Source organism: Phaseolus vulgaris, chromosome 9 (assembly GCF_000499845.2).
Source record: "Phaseolus vulgaris cultivar G19833 chromosome 9, P. vulgaris v2.0, whole genome shotgun sequence".
Lineage (NCBI taxonomy): Eukaryota > Viridiplantae > Streptophyta > Magnoliopsida > Fabales > Fabaceae > Phaseolus > Phaseolus vulgaris.
The window spans coordinates 34305528-34319169 of NC_023751.2; the positions used below are offsets into that span (position 1 = coordinate 34305528).

Sequence of the window (13642 nt, forward strand, 5' to 3'; positions counted from 1 at the left end):
GAGTTATACTAAATGTATCAATGTCATTGATTCTTTTTTTTTTTCAACACAAAAAAATGAATTAAAAGGGATACTTCAGGGGTATCTCATGCCCTTATACAAATACCAAAATCACACCACCCAACATCCTATTCCATAAGAGCTTTACAATCTTCAAAATGTTTAAGATCAAGGCTAAACAAAACCTATAACAAATATGGGCCTAAGCTTCACAAGGACAGTCACCACTCCCTTACAAAAACAGAATTATGCATCAAAACCTGCTTAGATACTAAACCAATGCAAACCTTCATTTCCTAGATAAGCTTACCTTAAGCGTTGCAAGTCTTGTTATCATCATGCATTTTCCAGCCTTAACTTTCCATTTTGTTCTTCCTTATGATGAATTTTCTAACCTTATGATGAATGTCCTTGATTCCTAATCCTCCCATATCCCTATCTTTACTTAGATCCTCCCACTTTATCCAAGCTATTTTATTTTCCTCATCCCCATAAAATTTTCTTTGTAGTTTCACTATCTCTTTACTTACCAACCTTGATATTTTAAAAAAGGAAAGATAGAATAGTGGTATAGCAGACAAAATAGATTTTATAAAACACACTTTTCCTGCAAATGATAAGATTATTCTCTTCCACTTAGACAATTTCTTCCAAATACCATTTAGAACTTAATCCCAAAACTGATACTTTTTAGGGTTCCCTCCCACTAGCATACCTAGATATTTAAAAGGAATATTCATTTGATTACAATTGAAAATATTAGAAAAGTTACTCACCTCATCACCCTCAATCCCAACACCTCAGATAATGCTTTTATGCATAAAATATTTGTAGAAATTCTTATATATTTTTTCTAAATTTTGTTTTATTTATTTGTGTATATGTAAAATTAACTAATATACATTTAAATAATGATCAATATGATAAAATGTATTTAGTACTTATATTAAAATCGAATTTATAACTAACCAAACTTTGACAGTTTGTTAATGACTACGTAGATAATTAGTATTAAAATCATTGTTATTTCATCTCAAATTTGATGAGGAATGACAAGAGTTTAGTAGTCCAACATGTACCATATGATAATCTTAGAATTTGACAAACAAGAAACTCATTCACAATTTTTTTTAATATCATTCCTCATATGAGGCCAATAACTATGGTTCTAACCCCTGCATGTCCACCAATTTTAGAATTATGAAACTCCAACATCACATGTTCTAACAATTATATAACTTCAAGTAATACAACTCTATTTTTGAACAACAACAACCTCTCATGAACACTATATTTTCTTGAAAGCAATTTTTCCAAAAACCGTTCCTGATAGAGTTTAAGCCATTTGTCATCTTGTTTGTGTGAATTTAATTAACCGAGTAGAGTAATTAGCAATTATAGGTTCAGAGAAAGCCATAAACAAAATTCTTGAAAGAGCATAAGCTAGAACATTTTCCTTATAAGGATTGTATTAGATGGAGAAATCAAATGGAATTTGGAAATTTGGAATTGTTAAGACTAAAGCAGAAGTCATGGCTTGTTTCAGTTGATTAAAAGTAGCAAAAGCTAGTGAAGTTCAATGAAAATAGTCTTGCTTAAGTACATATTTTAAAGGGGGAATGCGTGTGCTGATAAGTTGCCTAATTTAGAATTTATTCATAGAGAATCATTTCATTGGTATAATAGAATCCCAGCTAGTTTGTTATTAGAATTCTTTATGAATAGTTATAATCTACCTATGTATCGTTCTTGTTAACATATTAGTTTTGGTTTAGTCCTTCCATATTTTTGTATTTTTATTTTTTAATAATATTTTTTTTCATGTAATGACAGATTATTGTTGTTACTTGAGGTGTCAGCCTAGCTGAGATGTCAAATTGCATAGTGATGCCTAACATGAAAACTTTTTATAAAAAAAGTATATATTTTAAAGGTGTTGCAATTTGAGCATAAGACTTGAAAAATCTTCTATACTAGTGAGTGAGTTTAAGAAATCCCCTTAATTGTTTGATGTTACAAGGTTGGGACCAAAGTTGAACAACTTCTAATTTAGAACTATCCATGGCAACACCATCATGCTTCTAATATCATGAATATGAGCACGATCAGGTGAAACATTAGCATCTCCCTACAAGATAGTAAACTTACTATTCCACAAGAATTTCAGTCGTAATACAACATATATGATGCCTCATAGTCTTCAACCAGATAGCCTCAAAATCAAATCATCACTAGAAATAGGTAACAAGAACATTGGAAATTTACATGTTTTCCCTTGAACTTGCAATGTAAGATCCTATATATAACCCCATCAGTAGTCAAATAGTTCCCATTGCCAACCATTACTTTAAATAAGGAAGCAGGTTCAAGAGGTAACTTAAAAAACTTAGAATAGAAACTTAAAACATGAATAGAAATTATCAGAACTCCCCATCAACTAGAATAGAAACTGACATTTTATCAATATATGCCATAAATTGTACAGTACCAACTTCAACCTCTCCTTTCAATGTATTTAAAGATAAATGATCATCAACATCATGCCCTCAATTTCAGTAACAGATTTGGACTCATTAGCAACAATGTTATCACACTCCTCCACTTCTAAGTGTTAAAACATGAATTGTCTCTTTGGACATCTATGATTAAAGGTAAATTTTTCATCACAAAAATAACATAAACCTTTTTTTCTCTTAGGAACTAGGTAAAAGTGCAGGTAAATTTGTCTGTGATGCAGCGTTAGCTTGCACATAATAGTTGTGAGTAGTTGAAGAAATATGAGTATCTAGTAGCATAATTATTAGTAACGATTTTAGGCACAGGTAGATACCTTTCTTCAAACAACTTAGCTAAAGCTACAACCTTAACAAGGTTAGAGGAGACATAACAAGAACATCAAAATGCAAAAATTCCAACGAAATATCCTTGATCGGAAGAGAAGCATTCACCGAAATACCTTTTTGGAAATTGTTCAAAGAACTTCCATGAAAGTGAGAATTGTTCTGCAAAAAGTAAAGCCAAAGAAGCCTGAATCTATTCCATACGAATATTTTGCTCCTGATCTGCATGCATGTTCACCGCCGTTTGCAATTTTTGCAATCTGTGTTCTCAGTCATGGAAGCCAAGAAAACCACCAAAGAAAATGTATAGAACTTTTATTGAATATGCTAGAATTGTTCAGATTCAACAAAACGAAGTACAATTGATAACAACAAGAAGAGATACGTCAGATAATTTCCAGAACTCGCAGCACGTATTAGAATTTGAGAATCGAAAAATTGAAAACTTATCAGTGAAAAGAGAATTAGAGAATTTGAATGAAAAGAGTATATCAGAGAGAATTGTTCATAATCCCTTCATTTACCGTTATTATGAACTAAAGTTCGAGAATAGTATCGCTACGTCTATCAGGTATTATCGTTTTGGAGGTTGGTGTTTTGTACCTTTAAAGGTTGATGTTTTGTCATGATTTTGTCTTTAAAAACGTCTAGGTAAATTGAAGAAGAAAAACTTTTGATTTCGATTTTTTAGTGATATAAGACTATATTAACAATATCAAAACAATAGTTTTCTATCTTTTCACCCTCCATCGTTGAATCATTTGTAAGGTGTTCTTATGTGCCAACCAATTGTTCCTTCCTCGTACACATTACATGCACGCATGATTGTTGGTAGAACATGTTGCATAAGAAAACAAGATACAAAAGTTCCAATCGTGACTGTTGAAAAAATTCTCATTATTTTTTACCAGCGAAAATATAGATGTTATGAAGTGTTTGCAATTTTTTATTATGTTACTTTAATTTCTTTTATAAATATAAAGTAGACGAAACATAAAAAGAATTTACCATTTTTATTTTCTATAAAAGTATATTATCAAACTATACTATCATATAAGTGTACTGTTTAACCCGCGAAGAAAAATAACATCATCTTATATCAATAGTAAAATCTATGTTTTGTAACTAAATCAAACATTAATTAAACACTAAGAGGAATGGAGAGGTAATACACCCACATAAAAGACTTAATACTAATATATTTATTAGGTATTTACATGTTTATTATTACCTCACGAATATTTAATATATTATAACAAAATTATTAAATAAAAATTAATTATAAACAAAATAATTAGTTACGTTGATTAAATTAAATATAATTTACATACTAAAATAAGTATTGGTATTTAAAGTAAATTTTGTTAGTTAATTAAATATCAAACTAGAAAGTAGTTAATAAATTTTATTAATAATAAAAATTACTTTAGATACTAATAACTTTTTTAGTCTTTAAAATAATATCTAATTTAGTTAATATAGTAACTAATTTTTTTTTCTTTACAATTGGTTTCTATTTAATGATTTACTTGTCTTGTTGGTGGGTTCTTAAAAAATATTTTAGAATGTTAATTATTTTATAAATCTACAAAAATTTGGAGATGTCAAATACATAGACTATAATTGAATTAAAAATATATATTTTCACTACCAGAAAATCACTAAATAAAAACTAATTTTAGAGATAAAAAATAATTAGTTACTATATTAACTAAGTTAAATATTGTTTTATAAACTAAAAAAAATTATAAGTATGTAAAATAGTTTTTATTATTAATAAAAATTATAAACTAGTTTATAAATAGATTAACTACCAAGATTTTATCTAATAACTCTAATTTAGAATACCAATTTTAAAACTACTTTATAATTTTTTATTTATAAAAACTATTTTAAATACCAATAATTTTTTAGTTTACAAAATAGTATCTAATTTAGTCCATATATTGCTTAATTATTTTTTTATCTCTAAAATTAGTTGTATTTTATGATTTTGTTGTAATATTTATTTATATACAAATATTGAAGGGTCAAGACTTTTTCATACAAACTCCTCCTATGCTTATATTAAATAGTAACTTTCAAATGTGAAAGTATTTTCATATACATATACTTAGAGAATGAGAAAGGATGATAAATATATCTAAAATAATTGAAAAAAAAAATAATGATACATAATATAAAAACTATAAACAAATATTTTTTAGTAGGATTCATGCATATGCCTAAAGAGATTGAATCAGTTTGTGTTTACTATTTTGTGTATGTCTTACCTACCAATAATGGAATCATGCTTGGCCACCATTATGGATAAGAATGCATCTCAAAATCTTTACTTCATATTATGCATGGACCACTTCATTTATTGCTCTTTCCAAGTGCTGTCCTTTTTCTTTTTACTTTCACATTTTAATGTATCAACAATGGATAATTCATGCTCATCGATTTCGTGATAAGAAAGCATGGAGTCTATGATAATATGAAAGAAAAAATATTTAAAAAAAAAGTTGTTTGGATTAAGTTAAATAAAGTAAGAAAGTTTATGAAAATTTGTGAATGGTGTTATGAGTGAGTGTGAATGAAATTGTATTTTTTTATGGATAAAAATTTAAGATTACAAAATTATGAAAAAGTAATTTTTAATTTATAAAAAATATTTAATTTAATTAATATAATAATTAATTATTTGTTATTTGTAAAATTAGTTCTTAACTTTTTTCTAGTAGCGTAGGTCATTGTAGGTTATTGATGACAATATGGTGATTGAAACCATTAAAAAAGTAAACAATGGATGGTTTCTGTTAACAATTTATATATAAGAAGATTTATATGAAGAAAAAGAGGTAGAAGATAAGCAGAAAAAAACAACAAAGTTATGAGCATAATGTGACAACTCCTACAGTGAATAGTGTTCAATCTCCAAGGTCATCCAAAAGTCTCCATTTCATTTACATGCAAAAGCTGTGAGATTATCAAGTTGTAGGGCCAACACAATTAGTCAATCGATTTAGACTTTGAACAACTCAAACCAGAAGAAGAACCCTTTTTTCCATAGAGTGTGATCTTGACAACTCTTACTACATTGATAGTTTTACTGGTATGGGCGAGACCGACACTCGATCTTTCTGACCGAGACCCACCCAGCTGTTCGAGACCTTGTCCACCTGACTGAAACTAGGGAAATCTGGCTGAGATCCGAGAGACTTGGCCGAGACCACGAAAACTTGGTCGAGACTAGGGGAATCGTCACGGTCGGCCCATACATCCATTAATGCTCAAATCAAGGTCAGTGAAGTTAACCCGTCATTAAGGATTAGGTAATACACCCATAAGTGAGATCCACTCCACTAATCAGACCCAATAAGATAAGCCCATTAAAATAATATAAACAGCACACATCCTAAGGAGAAAGGTACGTAATTTATTATTGTACACCTACCTGAGTACCTATCACCCGTTTTACTTACTTGAGCATCGGAGTACCTTCCGCAGGTACCCCATTCGGTGTTCGCCTGAGACCAAGTGTCGAAGGAGAAACACGAAGACGAGAAGAACCCCAGTTCATCATCCAACAACTTGCCCGACCGAAAAAGGAAGACGAAGACTTCAATAGTTTTCTAGGTCCTGCCTCCCTAACAGGAACAATAACTTTTATTTTTTTATTAGAAAAAGAATAATATTGATAAATAATAGAAAAACAAACTTAACAAAATAAAGTGAAAAAAGTGCAAGAAGTTAGTGGTGTTGAACCTGATGAGACACTCCTTGCCAATTACAAAAGTCCAAATACACAACACAACATAACATTGCATGTGAATCAAACAAACTATAGAGCCATTTCAAATCATAGGGTCATTCCTGCAACTTCCAAACAATCCCACCTGAAGCATGAAGAACTGCTGCATTCTTGTCACCATAAAAAAACAAGTGAGCATTAAAAAACCCTTTAATTTCGTTCATTCAGCACTCAATTGTATGTACATTCTTAACGTTTTAAGAAGGAAGTTTGCAAATAATACATCACCAACTGTTAAGAGTATGGAATAGGAACACAACCTTTTAGATAAAAAAAAAAATATATTAACAAACTCAACTATACAATCTCTAATTAGTTATATAAACAAATATTTTTATCATGCCATATAAAAATTGAAATTTTAAACAAAGGAAAAGAGTTGTATACATAAAGTTGTCAATGTATCATTTTTCTTAGAGAAAATTATCTTCTTCAATACGTGTAGATTAACTGATGAAGATTGAGACCAGTTGTGTGTGGGTTGGGATGTCCCTGAAATATCCTTATTTAATTTTTTTTTCTGATAAAAAAAATAAACTTATACATTAATTAAAGAAACTGATTTTGAAAAATTGATAATAGATAGCTTCTATAATTTTAAGTGATTCCATTTAACCTTTTATAAATTAGCTAATATATAATTTAATTTTAAAAAATAAAATTTAGAAATTAGTTAATATCACCAGAAAATATTCACGACATAATTAATCTAAATAGTAATTAACTCCAAAATCATAAACTATGAATTTGGAGACCAATTATCCATGAGCCAAGAAAAAGCGATCAATCAAGGCTAAAATATAATTTTAGTTGTTTTCTTTTGTTTAATCTGCAACTTTGATTTTTCTATTTTGAAATATAAAAATATGATTTCTTAATTTTAAAAAATCACTTTTATTTTGTTCAATGTTTAATTTTGTTTTCATTATTTATTTCTTAAAGTTTCTTAGATTTAGTTATTTAAATAATTTTTATGGTATTTTAAATGAATGTGTTGGGTTTATATAATCGAAGAATTAAACATAAAAAAGTGAAAATTAAGCTAAAATTATGAATTTTTAAATTATAAAAAAAATCAAATATTTATGTTTTTAAATGAGAAACTAAATGGATTTAACCAAAGTGTAGACACAAAAATAATATTTAACCTTAAAATTTAAACTCCACTCCTTACCTCATAAGAGAAAAAGACAGTTTAATGATCAATTGTTTAAATTTTAAATTTGATAATAAAATTCTTGATAGTTAATTATATATTAATTTAAAAATTATTTATTAATAATAGAAACTAATTTAAAAATTAATAATTTTTTTTAATTTTTAAAATAGTATCTAATTTAGTTCAACAACTATTATTTATATTTTTAAAATTATTTTATATTTAATAGTTTTTTTAATAATGTTATATAAAAAAATATTTATATCAAATTTGATAAGTATTATAAAGTTAGTTGTTCTTGTCTATCTCTGATTGAAAGGTGTGGTAAATTAAATTTATAATTAGCAAATTTTGTACTTGACCGAAATTATCATTAGATGCAAACCACTTATTCATTAATATATATTTCTGGTTTTAATAAAATCCATTTTTTATTATCTTATTCCGACAGCATGTGTGGTCACGGTTTATCGATTTCAATGGCTAATTTCAAGCACAAGTTTATTAAGATATTTTCATGGATTTATTCATTAATTAATTATTTATGTAATCACATTTAATTTAAAATGTTAAGAATTATAAAAAAAATTAAAGAAAAATATAAAGGGTCTTGAGCTTGTTGCACATCCTCACCAAAATAACTTTTATTAACTTATTTATTTTACCACTCTTGTCTAAATATCGTTTCAAAAAAGATAAAAAAAGGGTCAAATTTAAGAATGGACTCAGATGAGTTTGAAAGTGGGTATGTACAAAAACCTAAAATTAAAGTATTTTGACATTTTAAATTAATATCCATTTCTAAATGAGATGATAAACCTGAAAGAATAATTGTAACAAAATTTAAATTTAAATATTTACTTGGAAAAAAAATTAAGTTTAAAAGAGTAAATAAAACACTATTGCTTTATTTTAATGTTATGGGTATATATTTATAAGTATTAAAAAGTAAACTTTAAATTTAACTCAACTTCCTATAATCAATTTTATAAAGTGAGGTTGCACCCACTTATATACTATAAAATATTTTAATCTCTAGTTAATGTGAGATCTCGAACAATACAACAATGCTCACTCCAGCATAGAGTATGAAGATGATTGAGCATGTGACCTCTTTGGTGGGTTGATGTAACTGGATTTGTTGGGTTTCTATATCTTGTACTTGGATTTTATCTTGGTTTGTAATGCAATGTTTGTTGGATCCTTAGTTAGTAGAGTGTTAGAAAACTAGTTTTTGGTGTTTTGTATAAGAGTTGTGACACCCCTGAAATGTCCCATTTTATTTTATTTATTCTTTGCTGATAAAAAAAGAGAGTATGAAGATGATGTTGATATATATATATATATATATATATATATATATATATATAATATGATGAAACTGAACCTTAATTTTACTTACCAAGTGCAAGGAGAATGCAATTTATTGGAGGAACAATATATGGAAAGACCTTAAATGAGTTAAAAGCAATTAAATGGTTTTATATATCTTTGAAAGAAAAGAAAAATAATAAAGACAAGTTGTTGACTGAAATTAAAAGAAAGTGGTTAAAAGATCTTATCAATTATAATTCTTAGGTTCAAGGCAACACTACAGAAAAAAAATCAATTATGGTAGTTATATACCAATTTAGAAACTATTTAACAATAATAGAAACTAATTTAGAAATTTTTTTTAGTTTCTAAAATAGTCTCTAATTTAGTCACTATAACAACTAATTATTTTTTTGTGAAATTAGGAAAAGAATTATGAAATTGATGCAGAGGCAAATTGATTGCATTTTCCATTGGGTACCTGTCTTGGCACCACAACCTTAGTTAACCTAACAACTTTAGGTCTAACTATGACATGGTTTGGAGATTCCATGGAATTCATATTAAGGTGGTTTTGGGAGCACCATGGAGATTGAACACTGGACATGCTAGTAGTTGCCACACTTGTGCTTGGAACTTTATTCTTCTTTTCCTGCTTCTCTTCTAACTCCTTCTTGCTCAAATGAGTATTCCAGAAGTTCTTGATCTCATCTTCACTGCGTCCTGGTAATCTTCCAGCAATCATAGACCATCTGTGTCACATAGGGTTACTCAAACAATCAATCAATGGACCCTCAAAAACCAGTGAGGGTGTGTCAAAGAAGCATAGGATCATACATGTTTAGTTTTGCTCCTTCTAGATTATAAAGGTTGAGACACATCTCAAATATCTTATTTAACTTTTGCTCATAAAAAAATTTGGAACAACAAAATTTATCACTAAAAAAACTATCACCACTACAAGAAAATCATGAAATAGAAACCAATTTTTAGAAACCAAAATAATTAGTTACAATAGGAACTAAAGTAGAGATCATTTTAGAAACTAACAAAAAAATTGGTTTCTAAATTAGTTTCTATTATTTTCTATTATTGTTAAATAGTTTCTAAATTGGTATCTAATTAGCAACTAAGATTTTAGATACCAATTATTTAGTTTCTAAATTTAGTCTCTAAAACCTTTGGTTGCTAATTAGATACCAATTTAGAAACTATTTTAGAAACCAAATTTCTTTTTAGTTTCTAAAATGGTCTCTAATTTAGTTACTATTGCAACTAATTATTTTGGTTTCTAGAAATTGGTTTCTATTTCATGATTTTCTTGTAGTGCACTATTAAAAAATTATTAAATAAAAATTAGTTTTAGAGATAAAAAATAATTAGTTGTTATATTGAATAAATTATATATTATTTTAGATATTTAAAAAAATAATTGGTATCTAAATTAGTAAATAGTTTTTAAATTGGTATCTAATTAACTACTAAAGTTTTAACTACCAAAAAATAATTAATAATTAATTAAATACCAATTTAAAAAATATTTATCAATAATAAAAATTAGTTTAAATATTAATAATATTTTTAGTATTAAAGTAATATCTAATTTAGTAAATATAATAATTAATTATTTTTTATTTTTAAAATTAGTTTGTATTTAATGATTTTTTTTAAGTGTATAAAATGTTTTGTTTTTAATAGATATAAAATTTGTGTGATTTGAATTAGGTATAATTTTTGTGCACATGTTAAGCATGGAAAAAGCAATGTGTACTAAGGAGCCAGTTGTTCTACACCTAGCATTCACTTGCTTTGGACCTATATAGGTATAAATATGGTTAATATTGTCTCATAGATATAATACATAACATATAATTATTTATGTTAACAGTGTCATGAGATTATTGAGATGTTTAATGGCAAATAACAATTTGTTAATAATGTCAAGAGGTTATGGATTTTCACAAATGATTAAGTATATATGTAAATAAAATTATTTTTCACAAATAAATAAAACATGTTGCAATATACAATTAATAGTGTCATTTTTCAAATTTATTTGAAAAAAATAACTTTTTCAAAACAAAGAGACAGAAGAAGAACATTCTTGCCTTGAAAAGGAATACTCTTATCAAAACCATTTGAACAAAATTTATTTCTTTTTCTTAAGATTCCTTGTTTCTTCTCATTATCAAAGAAAACTTCAGACAGAAATAGTTGTTTTTCAACCTATAGTCTATTTTTTTAAACAAAGAAGACAACTATTTAACCGTTGTATTATATTCAGTTTAAGAAGATAATTATGATAAAAACCATCATTTTATACCTCTTCATAATTTATATATATGATACATGTATGAAGTATAAAAACTGTGATTATAATAAAAGTTGTCGTTTTATATCTTTTAATCTGAACACACATGGTGTTCTAAAACAACGATTATGGTAGATAATCTGAATACATATGGTGTTCTAAAACAACGATTATGTTCTAAAACAACGATTATGGTAGATAATCTGAATACATATGGTGTTCTAAAACAACGATTATGGTAGAAGTCGTCGATATACACTATGAACTAAGTAGTATATTTACTTCAGATTTTAGAAAACTTTTCCAGAAACACACTATTATTTGTGAAAAAACAAAAACCATCACACAACCTTAAAATTCATGTTAAAGTGAAAAAGCATGGGGAAGAAAAAATGAGAAAGGTTGAGAATAATGAAGTAAAAGCAGTACCTATTCCCCAAGAGCTTATGCAGTCTGATTATGAGTTCTTGCTCATCCCAAGAAAAGTTCTCTGTGGGGATAGAAATGGTTGGCTTCAGATAGTTCAGCCATCGATGCTTGCAACTCTCACCACATCGTTTCAACCCTATTCAGCAGAAGCAAAAACAAAATGAAAAATCAGATATTTTTTGAAGAAGATGATTCTTTGCATATTATGTACCAGCTCTTTGGGGAAGGTCTCTCCAATTTCCTTCTCCAGTGAGTTGAACACAGTTGAAGAGAATCTGGTCTTCTTCAGAAGACCATGCTCCTTCTTTTTCACAACAGTTCTTGCTTTCCATGTGGGAACTGAAAATGCATAATTTGTGTACTATTCACTGCATTTATAACTGTAAGGAAAGAAAGACTCCAAAAGCCAAGGACAGTCACTTCATAGTATTTGTAAGCTTGCTTGTGTTTTCACCTTCACTTCTGATTCTCACTCTTCTGTATAATACCAAAACAAAAACCATGTTCATACGAAAAACTGATATGCTGACAGATAAATTGTGCAACACATGCCACAATATTATAAAGTTATTTAGATTGTTCTTATTTCTTCCACTAATAATATAATACTTTTTATTTTACATTATTTTAAATTTAATATTTTTTTATGTCTATTAATTAGTTTTATGTATTATTAAAATTATTTCTAATGAACCCAAAAACAAAATAAAAATAGAATTTGCTATTGCTTATTTTATTAAGTATTTATTAAAATTATTTTTGCAAAAAAGGTAAAAAGTTATGTTCATGAAAAATCGAAATCTGACCTGGTTTTCAACACCAGAATTAAAAGATGAAGGTCAAATTTCAGTTAATAGAAACCAAATTATAAATTGTAAAAAAGTCTAATTTCACTAAAACATTATTAAATAAATATTAATTTTAGAGATAATAAATAATTAGTCATTATATTGAATAAACTAGATTATATTTTAAAATTTTTAAAAATATTAATATTTTAATTAATTTTTATTATTAAAAAAATGTATAAATTAAATTTTAAATTAGTATCTAATTAACTATCAAAATTTTAACTATCAATTATTTTAAATTCTAAAACTGATAATTAAAATATTAATATTTAATTAGATACTAAGTAATTAATTAAATATCAATTTATTAGAAATTAATTTATAAATTTAAAAACTATTTTATATATTAATAATTTTTTTTTCAATAATATATTATCTAATTTAGTTAATATATTAATTAATTATTTTTTGTTTTTAAAATTATTTTTAATTAATAATATTTTTAAGTAGTGTTTGATAAATAAAATAAATTTAGGTTTAGCTGGATAATTTTTTTTATAAGTATTACTTTAGAAAAAAAAATTCATACAACTGTTTTAAACTTTTTTTCAAATTATGAATCATAGAATTCCACATATAACATGTGAGCCTTTGGATTGAATTAAAAAATATTTTTTTTTAATGGGTGAAAATGAATTAGGTTTTTGTATAATTTGTGGGTGTTGGTTGAGTAAGTTGAAGATTTTATATGATTTTGAATTTTATTATTCAAATTCATAATGTTTTTTTTTTGTTGCAAAATGGGTGGTGGAGGCAACTGATAATAACAATTTTTTTTTATTGTAATACAATAACAAGTGGGTCGAGTTAATCACTATAAGAAAATTATGAAATAAAAATCAAATTTTAGATACCAAAATAATTAGTTGTAATAGTAATTGAATTAGAAACAATTTTAGAAAATAAAAAAGTTTTAATTTCTTAATTAGTTTCTATTATTGT

The 13642-nt window shown here is 26.5% G+C and overlaps 1 protein-coding gene across 1 annotated transcript; it reads right to left on the reverse strand.

The window, feature by feature from the left end:
* Window positions 1–9334: 9334 nt before the first annotated feature.
* On the reverse strand, window positions 9335–12409 carry LOC137822676 (transcription factor MYB114-like). The gene is made up of 3 exons (XM_068627620.1): window positions 12061–12409; window positions 11850–11985; window positions 9335–9861 (listed from the first exon to the last, which is right to left on the reverse strand). Exons 1-3 carry the CDS (start codon window positions 12179–12181, stop codon window positions 9543–9545), a joined length of 576 nt encoding a protein of 191 aa, XP_068483721.1. The 5' UTR covers window positions 12182–12409; the 3' UTR covers window positions 9335–9542.
* Between the last annotated feature and the right edge of the window lie 1233 nt (window positions 12410–13642).